The sequence below is a fragment of the Pelophylax lessonae genome (assembly GCF_965119305.1).
Source record: "Pelophylax lessonae genome assembly, chromosome: 2".
NCBI classification, from domain to species: Eukaryota; Metazoa; Chordata; class Amphibia; order Anura; family Ranidae; genus Pelophylax; species Pelophylax lessonae.
The window spans coordinates 114,536,554-114,562,320 of record NC_138769.1 but is presented as its reverse complement, the minus strand read 5'-3'; the positions used below and the strand labels follow the sequence as shown (position 1 = coordinate 114,562,320).

Below are 25,767 nucleotides of genomic sequence, written 5' to 3'. Positions count from 1 at the left end.
GCAAGCTGACCCCAGAAAGGATTTCCAAAATGGAGCAGGCTAACAGACAGCAGAGAGGCACCATGAAAATGACAGAAGGAGAGGCAGAATGGAGGTGAGTAAGTGTACTTATTTATGGCATATGTTGTCTCCTGTTCTTTTTCTATAAAGGGAGGTGTCCTCTTTAAAGCGGTTCTAAAGGCTATCAGTTTTTTACCATAATGCATTCCCTGCACTAAGGTAAAAAAACTCCCCACTAATCCAGTGCTGTCCCGGCTGCAGCCCTTCTTCCTTCACTTCCTGGCCTCACAGAATCATGTGAGGAGGGAGTGGGGGCCATAGCTGAGTCTCGCTGTGTGTATCTATGGATGCACACAGCCTGGTTCAGGAGTGCACCCACACAGGTGCCCCCATAGCACGTGATTTGCTATGGGGGTACCTGCAGGAAAAAGGAGGAGACAGCGTCGGCGAGGGACTCCAGAAGATGAGGTAAGGGATCTCTCTGTGCAATACCATACCTGCAGGGCTGTAGATATTTTTTTGTCCTGGGGGGGTTCAGCAGCATGTACTAAGTAAAAGTATTTTTAAATAAAACAAATTGCGCCAAATTCATAAAGACTAGAAAAGGGAATAACAATGTGTTTCTCATAGTAAGCAATCACAACCTTTATTGGACTCACACTGGAACTTTTATACCCCCCCCCCCAACCCCCAGCCCAGTAAGGACTGCTTCAGCACCACTGGCATTCTGTTTGCGCCAATACCCCTCATTCTTGCTCTGAGATGCCAGCAGACCGCCACGCCCACCAGCCGAGCCAAGCCAATATCTAAAGCGGTGAGGAGGGAGGAGGGGGAGCATGACAGCTGCAGGCAGCAGCTGAATCCACACAGGAGCTTGCCTCACTCCCGTCCATTGACAATTATGGATCAGACAGGGAGGAGTGCAGAGCTCCCTTTTTTCACATAACATATCTCTGCTCTGGGGGGGGGGGGGATTCAGACACCACAACCCCCCCCCCCCCTTATCTAAGTCCATGCATACCAGGTAAGGATATAACCTCTATTTAATTTAAACAACAAAAATTACCTTTAAAGGAGGACTACAGACAAAGCTGGATCACAGGAGTGCAGTTCATTCTGTACTCCTGTGACCCATTTTAAGCAGACAGCGGGCTGAAGACTGCTGTCGGCTGACATCGCAGAGCTCTGGAAAGATTGTGACCATATGGTCCGCCCACATGCCTGGACTGGCACCTGGCTCAGCCTCTAAGCAAACTGCTGAGAGCCTGAACTGGCTGCTCCCACCCAGGGCAGCCATCAGAAATTTTGGGGCCCCTTACACAGCTTTAGGCCTGGGCCCCTCTAGGCCTGACCACCAACATTCCGCAGGGCAACCCTCTTGCCGTCCCACCAAGTCCGCCCACGGACCATCCCACGCTACAATGTGACACATGATTAGGTTATATTGGCTTCTACTGTAGAGAACGCACATCAAAGCAAATCATTGAGCCTAGGTCCACACAGGAATCACACCGCATTCCTGTTCAAATCACATGCGATCCTTTGTAGTGCAGTTTGAACCCATATAATGAGGAAGCTCTATAGCAAGGGAGCCCTATAGTGGGGGATCCTAAAGTGAGGGAGCTCTATTGTGAGGGAGCCCTATAGTGGGGGAGCCTATAGTGAGGGAGCCCTATAGTGGGGGATCCTATAGGGAGGGAGCCTATAGTGAGGGAGCCCTATAGTGGGGAGCCTATAGTGAGGGAGCTATATAGTGAGGGAGCCCTATAGTGAGGGAGCCTATAGTGAGGGATCCCTATAGTGGGGAGGCTATAGAGAGTTAGCCTATATGGGGTTAGCCTATAGTAAGGGAGCCCTATAGTGAGGGAGTTGTATAGTGAGGGAGTTTTATAGCAAGGGTGCTCTATAGTGGGGGAGCCTATAGAGAGTTAGCCTACAGTGAGAGAGTCCTATAGTGAGAGAGCCTATAGCGAGGAAGCCCATAGTGAGGGAGCCTATAGTGAGGAAGCCTAGTGTGAGGGAGCCTATAGTGAGGGACAGTGGCGGCCCGCCCCCCCCCCCCCCCCCAACACAAGCAGGAAAAAAAAAAGATGAAATAAAAAAAAAAGTCATTTTTTTCGCCCACTAGGGACGGACTTAGTGCTGGGTATGGGAGGGGTTGGGGTTTTTGACCCCACCCTCGCCTGGCAGAGGCGCCGATTGGCACTCTTCTGGGGGGGTGTCGGGGCGCAGAGCAATGCGCCCCGACACACCCCACTTTAATGATGTCCGGGCTGTGATTGGCCCAGAGTCCAGCCTGGACCAATCACAGGAGGACATCGGCGCTGGTGACGTGACGCCTGGGGGGTGGTGCACTGCCCCGGTGTCACGATCACCTTCCGTTCCCGCCCGCGGCCCAACGCAGAGAATGAGGACTCGGAGTGGCGATCGACTCGCAAGCAAAAGCAGCGTCAGCATGACCGGCGTGGAGGAGCTGACAGTCGGACGGATCGGACATCGGAGCGCGCGGAGGAGTGAGTGAGCCGTAGCCGCCCGCGACCAGGACGGTAGGAGACGTCCTGAATCCTGGCTCACCCCACCACAGACCGGCAGTCGACTTCAGGCGGTCCGCAGGCACAGCCAGGGAGGGTGAGTAGACACATGCCTGTACATCGACCTGTGCCATCATGCCTGTACATTGACCTGTGTCATCATGCCTGTACATTGACCTGTGCCATCATGCCTGTACATTGAGCTGTGCCATCATGCCTTCTGTACATTGACCTGTGCCATCATGCCTGTACATTGAGCTGTGCCATCATGCCTGTACATTGACCTGTGCCATCATGCCTGTACATTGACCTGTGCCATCATGCCTGTACATTGAGCTGTGCCATCATGCCTGTACATTGACCTGTGCCATCATGCCTGTACATTGAGCTGTGCCATCATGCCTGTACATTGACCTGTGCCATCATGCCTGTACATTGAGCTGTGCCATCATGCCTGTACATTGAGCTGTGCCATCATGCCTGTACATTGACCTGTGCCATCATGCCTGCTGTACATTGACCTGTGCCATCATGCCTGCTGTAGTTACATAGTTACATAGTTAGTGAGGTTGAAAAAAGACATCAGTCCATCCAGTTCAACCTATGATGTGTGTCTGTGTTTGCTTTTAACCGTACATTGTATACCCCTGTATGTTGTGGTCTCCAAGGTGCCCATCTAATAGTTTTTTGAAACTATCAATGCTCCCTGCTGATACGACTGCTTGTGGAAGAGAATTCTACATCCTTACCACTCTTACAGTGAAGAACCCCTTACGCATTTTAAGGGTAAACCGCCTTTCCTCTAGTTTTAGTGAGTGGCCACGTGTCTTATTGTATCTCCTTTCTCTTAATAGTTTGTTCCTTATGCTAGGGTCGCCAGTACAGTATTTGTACATTTATATCATATCCCCCCTCAATCGTCTCTTCTCCAGAGAGAATAAGTTCAGTGCTTGTAGTCTTTCCTCATAGCTGATGTCCTCCATTCCCCTAATTATTTTTGTTGCCCTTCTCTGGACTCTTTCCAATATAGACGTGTGCCGTCATGCCTGCTGTACATTGACCTGTGCCATCATGCCTGTACATTGACCTGTGCCATGCCTGTACCATGACCTCAAAGTCACGCAATTTTTTTACCGCGTTTATTGCCGTGAAGCAATACCTATTACATTTTTCTTTTTCTCCCCCCCCCCCCAAAAAAAAATTTTGAGCACCAGCCGCCACTGGTGAGGGAGCTTACAGTGAGGGAGTTGTATAGTGAGGGAGCCCTATAGTGAGGAAGCCTATAGTGAGAGAGCTCTATAGTGGGGGAACCTATAGAGAGTAAGCCTATAGTGAGTATAGTGAGTTAGCCCTGTAGTCTCTGTTGGCAATGTTCTCAACCTTTCCCTCTCCTATGGTGTTACACAAGCAGAGCTCAGCCACCAAAGAAGACGATTGGACCAATGTCAGTTTATTTGTAAAGTTTTTATTTTCGGAAAGTGAACATTCCACTATCTCCTCACACTGACTCCTATATCTCCACTCCGCGGGGACAACCTGTGCCGCACCACGCGGCGGCACAACTCGCATCTGATTGGCTGAAAATACAAAGAAAAATCCCGCGCGCAGTCCTACAGAGTAGAGCGGGAAGCGGAGCTCCGTGTGGAGGCTGAGCGGTGTCACATGACCCCGGGGGAGGCGGAGAAGTAAAGATGAAGAGAAGCTTCCCAGGTGACGGAGTTCAGTCAGTGTGCTGAGAGGAAGGGAGGAGAGAGCAAAGCCTCGCTGTAATCTCTCCTCTCGCTCAGTGTGGGGCGGGGGACGGTCAGGATGAACATTTACCTCACACCGGGAGGAGGAGAGGGAGGGCGCTGTGTGAGGAGATGACACAGACCATGTACATTGTACAAGCTCACCTTCTCTGAGGGAATTGAAGGGCATGCTATAGGGCAGTGGGCTCCAAACTGCACCTTGAGGGACAGAAGTGGCCCTTGGGGTAATGCATAGTTGCTAGCTTTCTCAAAACATTTTTAGGGACACTTTTTTTTGATGTAGGCGGAGTATTATTTTAATTTGGGGTGGGAAATTCATTTGAAGGTGTGGCCTAGCGGAGAGAGAAAAAAAGCTGCGCCCAAAACGCAGTGAAAATGGGCGTGGTTACAATTATGCTAAATATTGGGCATGGCTTAAAGGGGAGTCTGAGATGGCTTACATAGCAGAGAATGTAATTCATTGGGAAATAAAATAGAGGGAGGGAGAGAGGACGGATGGAAGGAGAGAGAGGCCTTAGTCTACCTTTCCACTAGCGCTGCTATGTTTGTTTACCCACTTCTGGACCGGAAGATTTCAAGCCATTTTTTTGCGATTCGGCACTGCGTTACATTACCGGAAAATTGCGCAGTCGTGCGACACTGTACCCAAATAAAATTGATGTCCTTTTTTTTGCATAAATAGAACTTTCTTTTGGTGGTATTTGATCACCTGTGCAATTTTTATTTTTTGCGCTATAAACAAAAAAAGAGCAACAATTCTGAAAAAAAAAAAAATAATAATTTTCACTTTCTGCTATACAACATTCCCCAAAAAAAATGTAAAAATCACAATTTTTTAACATCATAGGCCAATTTTTCTGCTACATATTTTTGGTAAAAAAAAAATCGCAATAAGCGTATTTTGAAGTTATTGTGTCTACAAACTACGGGAAAGATTTATGTCATTTTTATTTGGTGTTTTTTTTTTTCTTTTTTACTAGTAATGGCGGTGATCTGCAATTTTTTTTTTGGGGGGACTGCGACATTGCGGCGGACAGATTGGACCCGTAACTGACGTTTTTGACACTTTTGGAGGGATCAGTGACATTACTACAGTAATCAGTGCTAAAAATATGCACTGTTACTGTAATAATGGCACTGGCAGGGAAGGGGTTAACACTGTGGGTGATCAAGGGGTTAAATGTGAGCCTAGGGGAGTGATTCTAACTGTATGGGGGTGGGGCTTGTGAAATGATCACCGATTCTAGATTGAAGAACGGTCAGTGATCGCGGGTGTCAGGCGGCAATCGAAGCCACCTGCCCCCGTGCATCTGAGTCCCCACTGATAAGTGGGGGCAGGAGCGCGACCGATGTAGACCTACGTCGGTTCGCGCTAGAGGGCCAGCCTGCGGCAGGCAGTCCGGAAATAGTTAAAGAGGAGTAAACCCAGTGTGTTTTTTTTTTTTTTGTTTCTTTTTTCCCCTGAAAAGTAAAAGCATACTGTGCTAGTATGCATCGCATACTAGCACATTATGTGACACTTACCTCCAAACTAAGCCCTCGTCGTCCCCGCTGGAGGCCGCATCCATTTTCAGCCGTCTTCCTTCCTGGTCTGTGGACTCCAGGTATAATACTGGCCAGGCGCCGCGTGACGTCACGCGGGAGCCGCCGGTCACGGCACAGGGCTCTGAAGAAACGGCACAGGCGGGCTTTTTTTCAGAGTGCATGCGCCGACGACGTCATCGGCTACATGAAATGTAAATTTCTCTTACGTCCTCCGACAGTCGCCGCCCTCTTCATATTCGTCACAATGGGGTATTAGACTTTGCTCCGAAGGAGTAGCTAGGCAACAGAATATGTTAATATAAAAGCTTTAACACATCCCACCCCCAGGGGGTGGTCCCCTCAGTCAATACCCTCCTACTTCCTGTATCCATACTCCAGTTTCAATGTCTAGCTTGTCAGAATTGGCTGGCTCTCTCTGTGCTGGGGCTTTGTGCCCCAGACTCTTTCTTCTTTTTTGATTTTTTTGTTTGAGTTTTCTCTCTTGCTTTACTTAGCTGTTATTTTTTCGGCATTAGTTAGTTCTTCTGATGAAGAGGATCATGCGGGCTGGGTCTCAGGCTGATCCCCCTGGTCGCAGGTTGTGGGTCGGTGGCTTCCCAGCCTGCCATCGAGCGTTCAGGCAGGTAACGCTCCTGGCGCAGTGAACGACCCATCCCTGTTCGGTGCAGGGATGTTTGGTGAGGTGGCTACCTCACTGGACGCTGTGCGGTTTCTTAACCCACCATTGTGCTGCGTCCTGGATGCGACTCTCCTTGCCTTGTGTGCAGCGGTTTGTTCGACTGTGCGGGTTCCCCACACCATCCGTGGAGGTAAGTGTATTTATGTGGGGACCTGTCTGTTTTGGGGGGGCTGTCAGTCTGGGACTGTGTTACCCTGCCTGTGTTCACACTGTGGATTTGTTTCTCCCTGTCTCTCTGGCTGCATGCTGTGGGCATAAGGAGGGGGGGCTGGGCTGCACTGTCTGTGTCAGCCTGTGTGTGTGTGAAGGCTGTGTGCTGTGGGACATGCTTTTGACCATGTTGGGGCACTTTACAGCGATCGCTACGGCGATCCGCCATGTTTTTTTGCATGGGTGGTGTTAATGCATCACTGTAGTGGGGGAGCGGCGGTTTCGGCGCCAAACTGCGCCATTTTGCCTGCACTCGCCCAGCCGCATGTTTTAACTGCGGGCGGCCATTTTCTTGTAGCCTTCCATAGGCTTTCACAGGGCGCCCTGATTGCATCACTTCCTCTTTCCTGGTGTGCACGATCGCGGCGGCAGCTACAGCGAGGTCTCCTTCAGGTTTTTACCTTCTGATCTTCCTTTATCCATTGCCTGGGTTCTGTGTCTTCCCTGTGGGGGTCCCAATTGTGCTGTGTGTGTGTGCAGTGGGCTGCGCTCGCTGCGCTCGTTAAAGGGGCAGTTAACCCCTTCTTGGCCAGCAATAATTTTTGGGCAATGGATTCTCAGGAGGGCAAATTTCCTACCACATTGATGGGTAGTCAGGGGACTGCTGTTTCCCCCCCAGGGGGGGATTTGGCTGTGATTGTGGCTAATCTGGCAGCACAGGTGCAAATGCTGGTGGCTGCTCAATCCACAAAAAGGTCCAGAGATTCAATTTCCTCTGGTTCAGAGGGTGATGATGCAGGGGCTGGTGTGGCCGGGGTCTCCTTATCAGGGTCCCGTTCCTCCCTGGATCTTGTGGGGTCCGAGGTGGAGGCTGAGGTTGAAGGGGTGGATGATTCTCCCCCTGGCTCGTCTGAAGAGCTTGCACTCATGGATGAAATGGTTGCTTCTATTAAACATACGCTGCGCTTGCAGGATGACCCGTGTCCACCTGCTGCCTTGGCAGCTTATGGGACAAAGAGATGGCGCAAAACATCGCAGGTTTTTCCCTGCACGGATGATTTTCAAAACGCTGTTAAAGAACAATGGCGTAATATCCGCAAGCCTTTTGCTGTACCCAGTAGGTTCAAATTGCGTTATCCTTTCACGCCCGCTACTGACGAGCGTTGGTGTGTACCACCTCCGGTGGATCACGCGATCGTGGTTTTGAATAAGTCCACTGCGATTCCTGCTGAGGATACCCCGGTGTTCCGGGATGCCACGGACAAGAGGCTGGAGTCTCTTGCCCGTCATACCTATTCTATTATGGGTTCTATGTTGAAAGCTCTGTTTGCTTCCCTTATGGCGGCCCAGGCGGTCGCGAGTTGGACGCAGGTGCTTAGACGCGTTTTGGTGGCTGACTCAGCCCCGCAGGCGACATTGGACATGGTGGATCAAATCCATCAGGGTGTCATGTATTTGTGCGATGCGGACTTGGATATGGTCCCGTTGGCCGCACGTGTACACGGTGTGGCGGTGTTGTCTCGCCGTTTGGTTTGGTTGAAGTGTTGGTCGGTGGACCAATCTTCTCGCAAGACTTTAGCCAATCTTCCTTATGACGGTTCTCGCCTTTTTGGTGAATCCTTGGATACACTGATAAAGGGGATCACGGGTGGTAAGAGCACGCTCTTGCCCCAATCCCAGAAGGCTAAGTCGACTACTGGTAAGAAGCATGCTTCCTTTCGGCCCTCTCAGGGTTCCTTTCGTGCCTTTCGGCCGCACTTTAAGGGCAAACCGTTCAAAGGTCAGGGCTCTCAAAAGAAGCCGTGGACAGGTAAGCAGAAGTCCGGCCAATCCGGATCCGCTGCCCACAACAGTGCGGCCTGAAGGGGCGCCCTCACCCGTTTCTGGGGTGGGGGGACACTTGCTCGGTTTTCTACAACCTTGGCTGGCCCGTGTTCGGGACAGGTGGGTTCAGGAAATCGTTAGATCTGGTTACAAGATCGAGTTTCTCTCTCGGCCGGAGAGCAGATTTTTTCCCTCAAATCTTCAACTGTCTCCGGAGCGTTTGCGGGATCTGCACCTGCCGGTGCGGGACCTGAGAGCTCAGGGAGTGGTGGTCCCGGTGCCTCATCGGGACAGATTTCGGGGGTTCTATTCGAATCTGTTCACTGTACCAAGGAAGGAGGGCAAGGTTCGTCCAATTCTGGACCTGAAGGCTCTAAACCGCTTTGTGCGGGTTCGCAAGTTCCGCATGGAATCTCTGCGGTCGGTGGTGGCTGCCCTGGTTCCGGGGGAATTCATGGCCTCCATCGATCTGAAGGATGCGTACCTACACATCCCCATTTTCGAGGGTCACCAGAGGTACCTTCGATTCGCCATTGCGGAGGATCACTACCAGTTCGTGGCGTTGCCTTTTGGCCTCGCTTCGGCTCCGCGGGTTTTCACCAAGGTGCTTGCGCCACTGCTGGCCTTGTTAAGGGCCCAGGGCATCTCTGTCCTGGGGTATCTGGACGACATTCTGGTTCGGTCTGCGACCAGCCAGGGTCTGGAGAAGGATCTGTCCGTCACGGTGCAGACTCTGCAGGAGTTTGGTTGGACGATAAATTATCCAAAATCGACACTGTGCCCGGCGGTTCGTCTTCCCTATTTGGGAATGATCCTGGACTCGGTCCAGGCGAAGGTCTTCCTACCGGAGGACAAACTCAAGGTTCTTCAGGGAGAAGTCCAGTCCCTCAGGGACGTTCCGTGCTCATCCCTGCGGAAGTGCATGCGGTGTCTGGGTCTGATGGTCTCGGCCTTCGAGGCAACTCCCTTTGCCCAGTTTCACACGAGGGGTCTCCAAGCGGAGATTCTGTCCAAGTGGGACGGGCGTCCGCAGTCTCTGGATGTCCAGATTTCGTTGAGCCGTCACACCAGAAGGGATCTTCTGTGGTGGCTCCAGTCCCCGGCGGTGTCGGGGGGAAAGTCTTTTCGTCCTCTTTCATGGACGGTGATCACCACGGACGCCAGCCTGTCGGGCTGGGGTGGTGTTCTGGGCGTTCTTTCCGCCCAGGGGACTTGGTCGGGGGAGGAATCCTCCCTTCCGATCAACATTCTGGAGTTGCGTGCGATAAATCTTTGCCTTCATCATTGGACGGAAAGGCTGCGCGGCTGTCCGGTTCGGGTGCAGACGGACAATGCCACGGCAGTGGCTTACGTCAATCACCAAGGGGGCACCAGGAGTGCCCGAGCGGCTCGGGAAGTGGCCGGCATTCTTTCTTGGGCCGAGACTCATGTCCCGGCGATATCGGCGGTACACATTCCGGGGGTGGAGAACTGGCAGGCGGATTATCTGAGTCGCCAGACCCTGGATCAGGGGGAATGGTCTCTCCACCCGGCTGTCTTCCAGATGTTGTGCGCGAAGTGGGGTCTTCCGGAAGTGGACCTGTTCGCGTCTCGTCTGAACAACAAGGTAAAAAGGTTCCTGGCAAGGACTCGCGATCCTCGGGCAGACGCGTCCGACGCGTTGGTGGCCCCGTGGCACCAGTATCGGCTGCTGTATGCGTTCCCGCCGTTCCAATTGCTGCCCAGGTTCCTTCGCAGGTTGAACTCGGAACCACACACGGTGATTCTTGTGGCACCGGACTGGCCTCGCCGATCCTGGTACACGGACCTCGTGAACCTGGCGGTCGACGCTCCTTGGCGTCTGCCTCTTCGAGAAGATCTCTTGTCTCAAGGACCGATATTCCATCCTGCTTTACAGTCGCTGGCTTTGACGGCCTGGCTGTTGAAACCGAGGTCCTGAAGGATAGGGGTCTCTCTCCGGAGGTCATTCACACTTTGATTAACGCGAGGAAGTCTTCCTCGGGGAAGGTCTATGACCGTACTTGGAAGGCCTATTTTGCCTGGTGTGAGTCCAGGGGGTTTTCACCTCGCACTTACTCGGTGTCTAGGGTGTTGTCCTTCCTTCAGACGGGTGTCGACCAGCGTTTGGCGCTGGCTACGGTCAAGGGTCAGGTGTCTGCGCTGGCCGTTCTTTTTCAACGTCCTGTGGCGTCTAACTCTTTGGTTAGTACCTTTGTTCAAGGGGTGCGACATCTGGTCCCTCCTAGGAGGGAACCTTTGCCTCCTTGGGACTTGAATCTTGTTCTGTCCGTGCTACAACATGCTCCCTTTGAACGGATCGGGAAGATCTCGTTGTCCATGTTGTCCAAAAAAAGTCGCTTTTTTGGTGGCGATCACTTCGGCTCGCAGGGTTTCGGAGCTGGCAGCTTTGTCATGCAAGTCTCCGTATCTGGTCCTTCATCTAGATAAGGTGGTCTTACGACCTAACCCTTCTTTTCTTCCGAAGAGGGTTTCGGATTTTCACATCAATGAGGATGTTGTCCTGCCTTCGCTCTGCGCGAAGCCCAAGCATCCGAAGGAGGTGGAGCTGCATTCCTTGGATGTTGTTCGGGCGATCAGGGTTTACCTGAAATCGACTGAATCTTTCCGCGAGTCGGATTCCTTGTTTGTCCTTCCTGAGGGACCTCGGAAGGGCTTGGCTGCATCGGCCTCTACCATTGCCAAATGGATCAGACAGACTGTGGAACAGGCCTATGCTTTGAAGGGGAAAGTTCCCCCTGTGCCTGTGAAGGCGCACTCTACAAGATCTCTGAGTACGTCTTGGGCCTGTCGTCATGGGGCTTCTGTGGCCCAGGTGTGTAAGGCGGCGACTTGGTCGTCCGTTCACACCTTCACAAAATTCTACAGAGTGGATGTTCAGGCATCGGCAGATGCTTCCTTTGGCCGCAAGGTTCTTAGTGCGGCAGAGCCTCTTGTATGGGCTTCTTGGCTGTTGGGATACATGTTGTTATCCCTAGGTTATTTGTTTTCCTGGGATTTTTTTGCTTCTGTTGAGCAAGTTTTTTCTTCTGTTGCCCAGAGGGTTTCCTTCCTTTGGTAAGGTTCCTTTCTCTGCTGTGGAGACGGCGTTGCCTTGGGCGCGGCTGCGTTTCCCACCCCTCATGTTTGCACTGCTTTGGGACGTCCCCATTGTGATGAATATGAAGAGGGCGGCGACTGTCGGAGGACGTAAGAGAAAACGGAATTTTTGTAAAATCTTACCTGTAAAATTCCTTTCTCTGAGTCCTCCGACAGTCGCCGCCCCCGCCCCTCTTTTGGGGTTGAATGTACTTTCTACTGCTATTCCACTGAAACTGGAGTATGGATACAGGAAGTAGGAGGGTATTGACTGAGGGGACCACCCCCTGGGGGTGGGATGTGTTAAAGCTTTTATATTAACATATTCTGTTGCCTAGCTACTCCTTCGGAGCAAAGTCTAATACCCCATTGTGACGAATATGAAGAGGGCGGCGACTGTCGGAGGACTCAGAGAAAGGAATTTTACAGGTAAGATTTTACAAAAATTCCGTTATCTCCTAAATGCAGTGTTGGGCATGTTACTTAAAAGTAATTAGTTATAGTTACTAGTTACTTCTTACAAATAGTAACTGAGTTACATCATTAAAAAAGTAACTACCGTATTTATCGACGTATAACACGTGCCGGCGTATAACACACACCCCAATATTTGGAGATAAATTTCAGGAAAAAAGCTTAAATTTAAAATAAACAGCTTTGAACTCAGAACATTTTTTTTTTTTTTTAATCAAAAGGTTATCTCACCAGTGCCCATGAATGCAGCCTCATCAGCAGTCCAACAATGCATCCTCATCAGCAGTGTCCATGTATGCAGCCCACCAGCAATGTCCGTAATGCAGCCCACCAGCAATGTCCGTAATGCAGCCCACCAGCAATGTCCGTAATGCAGCCCACCAGCAGTGTCCATGTATGCAGCCCCGCAGCAGTGTCCATAATGCAGCCCACCAGCAGTGTCCATGTATGCAGCCCACCAGCAGTGTCCATGTATGCAGCCCACCAGCAGTGTCCATGTATGCAGCCCACCAGCAGTGTCCATGTATGCAGCCCACCAGCAGTGTCCATGTATGCAGCCCACCAGCAGTGTCCATGTATGCAGCCCACCAGCAGTGTCCATGTATGCAGCCCACCAGCAGTGTCCATGTATGCAGCCCACCAGCAGTGTCCATGTATGCAGCCCCGCAGCAGTGTCCATGTATGCAGCCCCGCAGCAGTGTCCATGTATGCAGCCCCGCAGCAGTGTCCATGTATGCAGCCCCGCAGCAGTGTCCATAATGCAGCCCACCAGCAGTGTCCATGTATGCAGCCCACCAGCAGTGTCCATAATGCAGTCCACCAGCAGTGTCCATAATGCAGCCCACCAGCAGTGTCCATGCAGCCTCGCAAGCGCCATGGGAACTGACCATATTTGTTTTAAAAAAGGCCGGGAAGGAGAGCCGAGAGCAGAAGGGGCGGGCCGGGCAGAGGAGAAGGAAGGACTAGCTGTCTGTCATAAGAGCAGAAGGGGGCGGGCCGGGCCGAGGAGAAGGAAGAACGAGCGAGCGCAGTCATCGGAAGTCCCGCCTCCTCTGCCGAGATGTGTGACGTCTATCATAGGCGGGACTTCCGATGACTGTGCTCGCTCGTTCTCCCTTCTCCTTGGCCCGGCCCGCCCCCTTCTGCTCTTATGACAGTTCGTCCTTCCTTCTCCTCGGCCCGGCCCGCCCCTTCTGCTCTCGGCGATGCTTCCTGGCCGTTTTTTTTTTTAAGATCGGCGTATAACACGCACTGCTGCTTTTTCCTCCATTTTTAGGTAAATACGGTAATTACCAGGGAAAGTAACTATTGCGTTACTTTAAAAAACATTGTACATTAATCTACACTATTTTAATGTTGCACTGCTCTGCCTCTGCCAATTGCTCATGAGCACGGGGGAACGGGAGCTTTAAAAAAAAAGTTTTACATTTTATTTTATTTAACTTTTTTTTTTTTACACTGTATCTTACATTTCTTTTTTATCTCTTTTATTGCTATCAGAGGGAATGAACGACATTCCTTACAATAGCATGGGGCATGACAGGTCCTCTTTATAGAGAGATCTGGGCTCTATTAGACCCCATGTCCCTCCTCTGCCCTCCAAAGCATCCAATCAAACCAGGATCAGTTTAATCAGATGCTTGTTCAAGTTGGTAATGGCTTGGTTACATGAGGGGAGCAGTGTGTAAGAGGGGGAGAGCAGTGTGCCAGAGGGGGGGGAGCAGTGTGCCAGAGGGGGGGAAGAGTGTGTCGGGGGGGGGGAAGAGGGTGTCGGGGGGGAGCAGTGTGTCGGGGGGGGGACAGTGTGTCAGAGGGGGAGCAGTGTGTCGGGGGGGCAGTGTGTCGGGGGAGGGAGCAGTGTTGGGGGGGAGCAGTGTGTCAGAGGGGGGAGTGTATCATGGGGGGGAGCAGTGTGTCAGGGGGGAAAGCAGTGTGTCAGAGGGGGGAGCAGTGTGCACCAGCCTCAGCTTCCTCCCAGCAGACGCAGCACTACCTCACACAGCTCACCTACCGCCTCCTCACGGATCATCCTCCTGTTCTCTGGTCTCAAGTGTCCCTCAAGGGCAGCTAGATCCCACAGCACAGCTGCCAGCAGCTCCCTCACCTCTCCCTCCTGCTCCACCGAGGAAACCCGAAAGTAGCAGCACGTGGAGCTGCACGTGTAGTTGGACCAGGCGCTGAGAGGAGGGGAGGAGAGGGACGGAAAAGGCTGCACACCTAATGCCAGCCAGGCTTGACTCTGTTGGCCGGTACATTACACCGGAAAACAGCTGGGTCCCCCACCAGTGTAGGGTGGTGGCCAGGCTAGTAGGGAAACCATTGGCTTGCTACTAGTAAATGGGACAAAGGAGTGAAGAGCCACATATCTGCTCTGCCCACCCCGACATCAGTGTTTTAATTTTACAGCTCCACACTCCCTCTCATTGTGGCCGCCCCCTGCTTGCCCACCAATCAATTATAGTAACGCTGCATTTTATTGATAGTAACGGTAACAGTGTTACTAAGGTGGAAACAGCTAAGGCTGTTTCTGTTCCAGAGAAGTTGATCTAATGGTTGACTTCTCTCAAACCAGTTTTTTGGAAAGTTTTTTTCTTTGATCAGTACTGCAACCAATCAGCTTTAGTGCTGTTCAATGTATTCTGACAGTGGAAGTCAGAGTCCATGCTGTAAGACTACAATAGCACAGTGGAGAGGATTCTTCCATCTACCACCATTGTGTGGATGGGGAATCCATTAATCCTGCTGGCTGATCAAAAATAACTGATCCATGTATGGCCAGCCTTAGATTTTAGTGCAAAGGAAGTTAGAAGCTCAGTGGATGTCTGACAGCCCTGTGTTCTGAGGAAACTGCTGGCAAGACAAATGCTAGACTTGGTATAACATTTAAATGTTTGGACAGTGATTTTTTGTTATCTAGTATACTTTCATGTCTCATATATATTTTTTTATGTTATGAAAGTACTTTCCTCTTTAACAACCTTGTTTAGCAGATATTTTTTTGTTTAGCAGCCTGTCTTCAGCCTTTACCTATCTTCAGCCAAAAGAAAAGAAACAGACAACCGTTAATCTCAGTTCCTCAAAAAAATGAAGGCTTTGGTTTTGCTCCAGAGAGTTTTGAATTCTCCTCCATGGCACCGGCAGATTCAGGTTGGCCAAGACATGTTTGCTTTCCTTTAACCTCCCTGGCGGTATGATTCTTTCCGATTTTAGGTGCTGAAAGCGGTACCATTATTTTGCATGTAATTCTTAAGAATGAGCAGCCCAAACCAACTATTTACATATGATGTTTTTTTTCTGTGCGTTCTTCTTTATAACATCTCGGGTATGATAAAGTTTGAAACACTAAATTATAATATAATATATAACTATAAAAAAGTTAAAGTATGTATGTATGTATGTATATATATATATATATATATATATATATATATATATATATATACTGTATATATACTTATACATATATATATATATATATATATATATATATATATACACCACGTATACATATTATATATATATATATATATATATATATATATATATATGTATACATACTGTGTATATATATATATATATATATATATATATATATATATATATATAGATAGATAGATATATGTGTGTGTGTGTGTGTGTGTGTGTGTGTGTATATATATATATATACATATATATATATAAAAAGTACAGTAAAACTGCAGGAAAGGGCACTGGAGGGAAAACTAATGTGAATTTATTTTATTTTGTAATGTATCAGTTTGTTTGGTGTGTTTTACTATTTGAATTTGCCGCCGATTCCACCCCCCTGCGAGCGTCGTGTCGCAGGAGACGGAAGCAGGGGCACAGAGCATCGGGAGGAAGGTGAGTACCCTCTCTTCCATGATCTAGCAATCTTCCTAGCGGTACCCCGAGTGTGGTTCGGGGTTACCGCTTATGGCACTGAAATTTAACCCCGAGCCACACTCGGGAATACCGCTAGGAAGGTTAAATACTATATCTATCACAAGGTGTTTTACAAGACCAACTTATCTAATAATTGTCTATAATATGTTAAAATGGACCTAGACTGAGGCATAGTTATTCTTGAAGTAAAGATTCAGTGTACAAACAAAATTTCCTCAGCCCCCCTCCCCAGTATCTTAAATACACAGAGATGGGTTTCCACCCTGCAAGTCTATACTTACCCCGTCTAACAGTTACCGGCCTCCTAAGATGTCTGCAGCCCAAGCGGTAATAGTCAAGTGCCAAGGTGCTCGCATCTGTGCACTAATGTCTTATTGATTTGAATGGGATGCTGCTCCAGCTATATGGGTATGACCCATTCACGTCTATAGGATGTCAGGGCTCAGGTATCCAGCACTACGTTTTTACAAACTGGGCTGCAGATATCACAGATGATCCTAGCCATAGTACTGGGGTTAGAAAGCTGGGTCTAGGAACATTAATTGCCTGGGCCACTACTAATATGGTGGCCATGCTGTGAAATACATGGCAAGGTGGGCCTAGGCTAAAGAGCACTTGCAGAATGCCTTCTGTAAGACTTATATAATTTACAACTGACATTTCCTAAAATACATGTTCCATTTAAAAACAAAAATTCCTCCATTGCCCCTCCCTAGCTCATATATATTCTAAAGTTTGGCCACTATATTAGCAGAGGCTCAGATTATCCCAAGACCCAGCCTCCTTATGACACCCTGTTACAACCTATAACAATGTAAGATTTAAAGTCATGGAGAGCACCATCTCTCCAGTCTTTTAAAAGCCCCCTGAAGCTTATGGGCATTTATCTGTATGTTGTGAGTCTGATATTATCTGTCACAGGACAATCTCTCTCAAATACAAGACACTCACTGAAAATTCTCACATACAGGGCATTTAGAGGACAGACTCTCTCTGGCAAGGTATCCATGGGCCCGTTTCTCAAAGAGCACTAACAGGACAATCTAACTCGCACACAGGGTCCTTTTTTTCTCTCTGAAAAAACAGGGCACTTTCACAGGACAGTCTCTATTTCTGATAAGGAAGTCTCACTTAGTGGATAGTTTCAATCTCTCACTTACACACACAGGGGCACTAACAGGATGGTCAATATTTGTTTCTCTCTCAGGTGATACACAGAGCTGAAACAAATCCTCCTACATAAAATGTACCTGTTTATCGGCAGTCTTCTCATCTCTACATCCGTTCAAAGTCCAAAATTTATAAAGCTTGTTTGAGTCAGAAAGCAGGATGGGTGTTGAAATTACACACTGCAGAGCTCAGTGAAGAGAGCTCTCAAAGCTGATTGGAGGGAAGAGATACACCCCTCTCCAGACAGCATACAGGAACAGAGCTGAAGCTGTCAAACACAAGACTGTGTGTTGGAGATCTCTCCCCTGTCATCTTTTTTCTCTTGGTGTCAGGGAAACTTGTTAGAAATGATTCATGTGGATAGCAGTGGATAGCAGAGGAACAGGGCAGCAGACAGAAATGACATTAGTGCTTTCCTAGTCTGAAGTTGCTGTGGTGCAGTCACATGATCGGGTTTCAGCGCCGGCTTCAGTGTAGAAGAGGGACAACTGACAATGGCTGCCCCATAGTAAACCAATGGGTGATGTCATTGCCCAGGCTCTGCAGCCATTGTCTCTGCTCTCTCCTCCTCACTGAAGCTGGCACCACCGGAAAGATCATGTGACCGAACCGGAGCGACTTCAGAATAAGTAAATATCGGCATCTTTCCTTTTACAGGGTAGATATAATAAGCTTAGAATTGGGGTGGGAGTAGATTTTAGCTTAGTTAGTTTTTGATTGAAATTGCATTTTTAATTATTTTTATGTTTCCATTCAGATTCCATGTGGGGAAGCAGAACTTACCAGGCTGTCAATGCAGCAAAAAAAGTAGACTATAGGTAAGAACATTTGTTAAATTATGTTTTATGTTATATTTTTATTATAGTGTGAAGTACAATTGTGTTTTAATGCTCATTATTTGTTGTGAAGTTTGTTGTAGGCTAAATTTGGCAATAATGTAGATTAATGTTTCCTCACAGCAAATTTTGTAAATTCTATTTATCGTTTTATTGGGAATGCATTTTACATTTGAGTTTTGCATTGGTCTTTCATTTCTGCACATTATTAGAATAAATGTCCTTTTAAAATTAACTTACTACGTGCTTTTCTTCTGAATCTTTTATGAATATATCTATACACAAACTATATAATCAATAACTAACCTTGTTTGTCATGCAAAATTACGCACTGGCTAATTCTCCTATATTTTTTAGATTGAATGCTTTTCAAGGTATGTCATATTTACTGGTGCTCTAGAAAACATGCTGTTCTTAGTCTGGTTAGCTTTTACAACCTTTAAGGTATTACCACAAGTGCATGTGGATTCATCTAGGTCAGAGTTGTGGCACCACGCTTGTTGGTTTTGTGAATAGCAAATTGAAGTGTTACACAAAACACGGTTCTAATTTTATACAACTAATTTGGCATCCTTAATTTTTTCTTATTAACAACTCATATATCCATAAAGTATGATCTGAATCAACTCATATATCCATAAAGTATAATCTGAATCTGGTCCTACAAGATCACATTGATTACAGTAGTTGTTTTTACTTTAGTGGCCTTTACATTAAATTGAATAAATACTTTCCTTGTTAGTGTCCTCCATCCTACAATAATGATGATGGTCAAATCTCTATTTTTTTACATGAAGCCTACAGGTTCACATCCTGTGCTGTAAGCCTTTTTTAAACAATGGTATACACCCAATGCCCCTTGTTTTTCTTTAAAATTATACTAGGATATTTTCAAAAGTGCATTTTAAGTTGTTGGAACGTCTGGAAAAAAGATAGAAACACAGTTTAAAGTACACAAATGGGCTAAAGGTAAAAATGGGCTGTTTTACAAGGTAAAACAGCCCATTCAATTTAAAATAGAAATGAAAAGCAAAACATCAGTGTATATATACATAAAAAAACATTATAAAGACCTTTTTTTCTGCCTAGTCAGAAGTAAGGACCTAGTTCCTTGCTGGGATCTCTGGCCCTGGCTTTTTTTTTTTTTTAGATAGAAATTTTTTCTACTCTTTTTTTCCTGTCAATCTACAGTCAACTGCTGGACTGGGCGACAGGCTGGATAATCTAGATCCAGTGGTCACCCCAGTCTGGCCAGCTCCGTGCTAGGTCAGCCGCGACCCTGGCCTGCGAGTTAAACGCCTCACATATGACCGGGACTCGGCCCAAGTCCCAGCGTTCCTCTTGGCTGACAGCCCCCCCATTTCGATGATGAGGGGTTCTGTCTGGAGCGGTGCCCGCCTGGTTCCTGGTATGGTGAGTAGTTGTCCTCCTCTCCCTCTGGAGGGTTTTGGGGTGGACGTGGGCCCCTCCTTGGGACGGTCCGACCCATGGGTTCCCCTCCTTCCCGTCAGGCACCCCCCTTTCATCTGTCCCCCAACCTATTTCCCCTCCAATTATGCTTGGGCTGTGTGGGTGGTCTTATCCACCTCCTGCGGTGGGGGGCAGGGCGCTGTGCTGGCGATGGGGGCCGCGGGGGGGGGGGGCTGTGGCGGCAGCGACTGGACAAACGGCTGTGCAGGGGGGGATTTGTACCTGGTGGGGGCTCCTGCCAGGGCTCCCCGTCCTGCCTGAGTCTGTCCTTGAGGCCTAGGGATCCTTCCTGGGTCCCTGCGGGCTTCGTGGTGCCATGCAGGGCCGCCATTTAGCTGTAGCCTGTGTGTTACTCTGCACGGCAGCCATGTTTGTGTAGTCTGGTGGCCATTTTGCGGTGGTTAGCCTTTTAAAATAGTGGCGGCCATGACAGTGGAGCCCTGTGGGTGGCGATTTTGTCAGTGGGAGCCCCTCCTCATCCCCTGGTGCTGACTGCTGGATTTTTTCACTGCCTGATCGCCACACATCGAGTGCAGATTATCCTGGTCACTGCAGGTGCCTGTTTCTGCTAGGTGGTGAGTCTGGTGGGGTTCTCTCTCTCTCTCTCTCTGCTGAGGATCGCTTAGTGCTTGTGCCTGGTGACCAGGTGGTGCTGCCAGCGTGGTGGGGGTTGTCCCTTTGCAGTGTTTTACACTTTTTTGTCGGGTCCCCCTGGTGACTCATAGAGTCTTTGGAGCACATCTCCCCACCTGACCCACTCTCTGAGGCTGCGAGGCCCTCTGGGTCTCACCCATCCATCCATGCACTGACGGCGGTCCTAGAATTCTTTGTGTCCTGGGTGGAGGTGGTCTTCGGGTGACGGGCTAGCAAACAGCGCCTCCTGCCTTCCTCTGCCTCATCTATCTCATCAGACCCTGAATCTCATTTGGCCAGCGTGGAGGTGGGTCACCTTGCTGGGTCTGCGACCACGCGCCCGGAATCCTCAGATAGTGAAGATGATTCCTCCACATCTGCAACTGCTCACAAAAAGGCGCTGGTGGAAGCACTGATTGTATGTGTGCGTGAGACCTTGAAGATGGAGGATGCAGCTGTTCTTTGACGTGTCTTTTGGCTTAAATGCTGGTCTGCGGACCAGACTTCTAAAAAAGCCTTGGCTGATCTGCCCTTTCTAGGGGATCACCTATTTGGGGCTATCCTGGATGACATCATTAAAGGTCTCACAGGGGGAAGGGTACTTTTCATCCGCAGGAACCTCATAGTAGATGTGGGCCCTCCTTCTCAGGTTTACAATCACTTTAAGTACATAAAGACTCAAAGACGTGACAGAGAGGTGAGGATAAATGTCTTCTGTCACCTGTTTAAATTGAATTTAAAGCATAACTCCACTTTTGTTGAGAAAAAAACATTCCCCTCTGGGTGATCTCTGTACGTTGTAGGGATTTTAACAAACTTTGTTGCATATTCCTACCTTTTGTTATTCTGAAGAAATCATTTTTTGTTCCCCTGTGCCTCTGTGCTGAGTGGGTCAAATGGGAGTGGTTTCATAATTATCTATCAGCTGTGGCAGCTGCAGGGCTCTAATGAGGGAAGCTGCTGGGCCTGCATCACTTTAGACGTGTTCCTATTGGAAGTATCTCACCAAAAATTAAATTTTTGTTGCAGGGGATGCCAGAAATCTGACTTGTATCTTAGGCAGACTTCTGGGAAAATTGGTGAGCCAATAACACAGGAAATGATGTTTCTGGGGTATGGCCAGTACATATTCTGTGTACAGAACAACTCCAGGTAGCCATGTTGCATTACATTTTCAGAAAGTTACAACAGCTGCAGATTGAAAAGGAAAGGTAATTTTTAATAACATTCGATTACAATATGATTTGTGTCACAATTGTATACGCTGTATTGTTCTTTCTTTGTTTTCTGACTTTTGTCTCCACGAAAGTGGAGTTACTCTTTAAATTATGGTAAACCAGTTTACCATCCCTACTGTGGGCTTCCCCCTCATGACTCCACACTGGTAGTATTTTATCCTTGTTTTAATATCTCCCTTTTTTTAGGGAATTTTTTTCCCTAGGCCTTGCAAAACTAAATAGACTGTCTGAGTAATGCTCCTGAACAGATATCCAGGGTGAGTCTCTTATCTATTCAGACGTGGAGAATCTTGCGACTTAAGTATTGGTTGGTGGAGCTGGTGTGTAGGAAAAGTTTGGAGTGACTGCCCTTTGCAAAGGAATAACTCTTTGGTGCCGTATTATGTGTAAAACAGGACATTCCAGCTTTATTTCCCATATACATCCCAGAAGCAAAAAAAAATGGCAGGCAGACTTTCTTAATCAATGACTGGATCTGAGAGAGTGGTCTTTGCACCGTGAAGTGTTTTTGGCTCTTTTTCGCATGTGGGGAACACCGGATGTGGACCTCCTGGCATCCAGGTCCAACAACAAACTGAAGAGATTCCTTGCCACATCCAGAAATCCCCAGGGCTTTTGAATCGATGTCTGGTGACTCTTTGGGATCAGTTTAACTTGATCTACACATTTCCTCTATTGAAAATTCTTCCTTAGCTACCTTGCACGATCTAGACAGTTGGAATTCTGGTGATCTTCATCACCCCTACCTGGCCCAAAAGAACGAGGTACATGGTCCTGCTCCGACTTCTGGCAAACTTTCTATGGGCCCTTCTAAATCTTTGCCAGTCCACAATCTTGTTTCTCGGTCGCTACCTTTGATGGCCTGGCTGTTGAATCCCAGTACTTGAGGGACAGGCGCTTGTCAGATTTAGTGATTCCTACGCTTTTCTGTCTTAGAAAGTAAAATCAGAGTAAATTCAATTGAAGACAATACTCTGTGCGATCCTTCAGTGGGGATAGGTTCTGCAGTTGGCCTTGAGTACCCTCAAGAGGCTGAATATCCTTTTTCAGTGACTGCTGGCCTCTCACTCCCTGATACAGGCCTTCATACAGGGTGGTTTCTTTTATCCACCTTAATCAGGACATTGTTCTACCTTCCTTCTGCCCTTTTCCAAAGCATCCCAGAGAGGTGTCCCTCCACTGTCTGGATGTGGTTTGTGCTGTGTGGGTTTATCTCTCAGCTACAGCAATGTTCATACAATCCGATTGCCTCTTTGTCCTCATGGGAAGCTCTCACAAGGGACGGCCTGCCTCTCGTTCCACCATTGATAGGTGGATATTACAGGTCAATGTTCAGGCCTATTTCCTGATTGACAGAGTTCCTCATTTTTCTCTTGAAGCACTAGGTCCATTGGTGCCTCCTGGGACTTTCAGCACCAGGCATCTATTTCCCAGATTTGTAAGGCTGCCACCTGGTCTTCTGTTCATACATTTTCTAAGTTCTGCCAAGTGGATGTGCAGGGCTTATCTGACCCCGGTTTCATCTGTAAGGTGCCTCAAGCTGTCAACTTCGAGTTCTCCTCTCTGTTCTGTGGACCTGTTGGTTTTTGTTTGCCACATTACCCATCTCTAGGTTATGTTGCTTTTGGACATCCCTGTCCTCCAATGTACAATTACAAAAATGGGATTTTTGACTTACTTATAGAATCCTTTTTATGGAGTACAGTACAGAACACAGAACCCTCCTCTCTGTTCATGTATCCCCTTATTGCTTGCAAAAAAACCCCCTGAAGGTTGGGAGTAGATATATGGAGGGTTCTTACAGTTTGGTTCGCCAGTGTTAAATCACCTGATGGTAGATGAAATTAGTCAGTGAGGCTGACTACCTATCATAGTGACAGGCCAATAGGAATTTTTCAGTATTTGGAAATGACAGATAGGTTTGGAAAGCTGGTAGTAGCATTATGAGTAACACTAGTTACCATACTTCATACCCCCAAGTTCCTCCTATATACGGGATAGAAGTGTGTGACTGATCCAATTAAAAGTTGTTGTTTTTTTTTTTCATGGGATAATCTATCTTTAAAAACATGGTTCTAGCCATGCTATAGCCTTTAAACCTGTGGATATAAATTTTGAAATGGTTTATTGCTGTTAGATATCAAAATAATGATATACATTTTTACATTTGCAGGTCCAGCTTTTGGTTTGGCGATGAAAAGGATTTATGCACTCCCGCTAAAGATTTGAATCCTTACCCTAAAAGACACTATGGGCAAATGCAAATGTCAGACAGTTCAAAAGGTCCGGCCAATAATCATAACTATGCTACACAAGTTAATTCTCCACTACAGCTTTCAAAACAGACATCCACATCATCTTTTAAAAAATTACAGTATCCCTTTTCTACATCATCTGGATCAAAGAATCTCAAGCCTCCATATACCTTTAAAAATGCTAAAGTGAAAAAAGATGATGCATTTGACGACATGCCTGAGGAAGAAATGGTGCAGGTACTATAATGTATTATTTTGCTATAACTATTTCTCATTTTGGTTAGGTTCACACATGTCCGGTGTGAATCTCCTCTCAGTTTTCACTGCAAATTTACAAAGCAGCTGTTCAGTGGTTCAGCTGCCATTTAGATGTGGCTCCGATGTGAATTTTTGGAGCCGGCAGCCACCGTCCTTTTTTACATTAGCCGGTTGTTAAGAAGCATGCTGGTGGTTACCGTCTAAGAGCTGAATGCTACAAAAACCATTGCTGGAATAAAACGGGTCCCCCCCCCCAATCCATACCAGACCCTTTCAAGTCTGGTATGGGTTTTAAGGGGAACCCTATGCACATTTTTTTTAAATGGCGCGGGGTCCCCCCCCAAATCCATATAAGACCCTCAGGTCTAGTATGGATCTTGAGGGGAACCCCCATGCCAAATTTAAAACATAAATGACGTGGGGTTACCCCCAAAATCCATACCAGACCTTATCTCAGCATGCAGCCTGGCAGGCCAGGAGAGGGGGGACAAGCAAGAGCCCCCCCTCCTGAACTATACCAGGGAACACGCCCTCAACATAGGGGGGGTGCTTTGGGGGGACAAGGGGGGCTTTGTGAGATGGCGGAGCTGAACAGTCAGATAGCAGTTGATCAATGAATCTACACTGAGGGACATTGTTTTTGTTTTTTGTATTAAAAGAATTGTGAAAAACTGTCTCTGTGTCTTTATTTCTTTTTGGCACTTTTTTTTTGTGAATGAGTAGGAGTACAATGTGAGGGTGAGATGTGATGAAGGTTTGGTGTGGATTTTGGGGGGGGGGGGGGGCATGCCTTTTTAAAAAAATAATTTGCTGTGGTATTCCCCTTAAAATCCGTACCAGACCTGACTGTTTTTTTTCTGAATAAATTTGTGTTCAAAACTGATGAGATGTGTAATTTAGATGCATTCACAACCGCCTCCATAGAAAGCCAGTTTGGTTCACATGTCATGCGAAACAGATGCGGTTCAAATCGCGTTTAGGTCTATTAATGGTCTGTTAAACAGCCAGAATGGTTCCCATTCACAAAATAGAGTTAGCACAAGACCATTTATAAGAAAAGTATTAAAGCCAAAATTAAGCCAAAACAGTTATCTAGTGTCTTAGTGATTAGCACTTCTACCTTGCAGTACTGGGGTCCCTGGTTCATATCCCAAAAAGGACACTATCTGAATAGGGGTTTGCATGTTCTCCCTGTGCTTGTGTTGGTTGACCCAAGGTACTCCAGTTTCTTTACAAATTCCAAAGACATACTGATGGGATAATTGGCTCTTGTCTAACAGTGACCTTAGTGTGTATGAATGTGTGTGTAGCTGTGTATGTATGTGAGCTAGGGACTACAGATTGTAATTTCACTCTGAAGGCAGGCACTGAATGTACAGTGTGCAAAGTGCTGCGTAAATTGCTGATGCTAAATACTTGTAATGAACAAATTATAAAATAACTAATCTGCAACAGGATGTTACTGGGCCTCAACCGCTTGTCTGTGCTGAGTATGCTTCAGCCTTTTTTACAAATACATAATCTACCCCATGTCCCTAGAATGCACCAAAGGGGACTGCAGGAAATTCAGCACAGACAGTGATCCATTAGTACTGTATCTGCTGTTGGTTCCAAAGATGAGCAAATAGTGGACTTATGTGGTATGGGGAATGTACTGTGTGTGTAACTTGTGTTTTGTGTACAGATCCACAATTTATATATTTATATATATATATATATATATATATATACAGTACAGACCAAAAGTTTGGACACACCTTCTCATTCAAAGAGTTTTCTTTATTTTCATGATTATGAAAATTGTAGAGTCACACTTCAAGAGGTAGTCACCTGAAATGGTTTTCACTTCACAGGTGTGCCCTGTCAGGTTTAATAAGTGTGATTTCTTGCCTTATAAATGGGGTTGGGACCATCAGTTGTGTTGTGCAGAAGTCAGGTGGATACACAGCTGATA

The 25,767-nt window shown here is 47.6% G+C and overlaps 1 protein-coding gene across 1 annotated transcript in view; it reads left to right on the top strand.

The window, feature by feature from the left end:
• Positions 1 to 29: 29 nt before the first annotated feature.
• SPATA22 (spermatogenesis associated 22) overlaps positions 30 to 25,767 on the top strand; it is a gene marked incomplete at both ends in the record, with an annotated part of 38,373 nt that continues 12,635 nt past the window's right edge. The window contains 2 exons of the mRNA XM_082247972.1: positions 30 to 94; positions 23,474 to 23,792. Coding sequence (XP_082104098.1) covers positions 30 to 94; positions 23,474 to 23,792 — 384 coding nt within the window. The remainder of the gene's footprint in view (positions 95 to 23,473; positions 23,793 to 25,767) is intronic.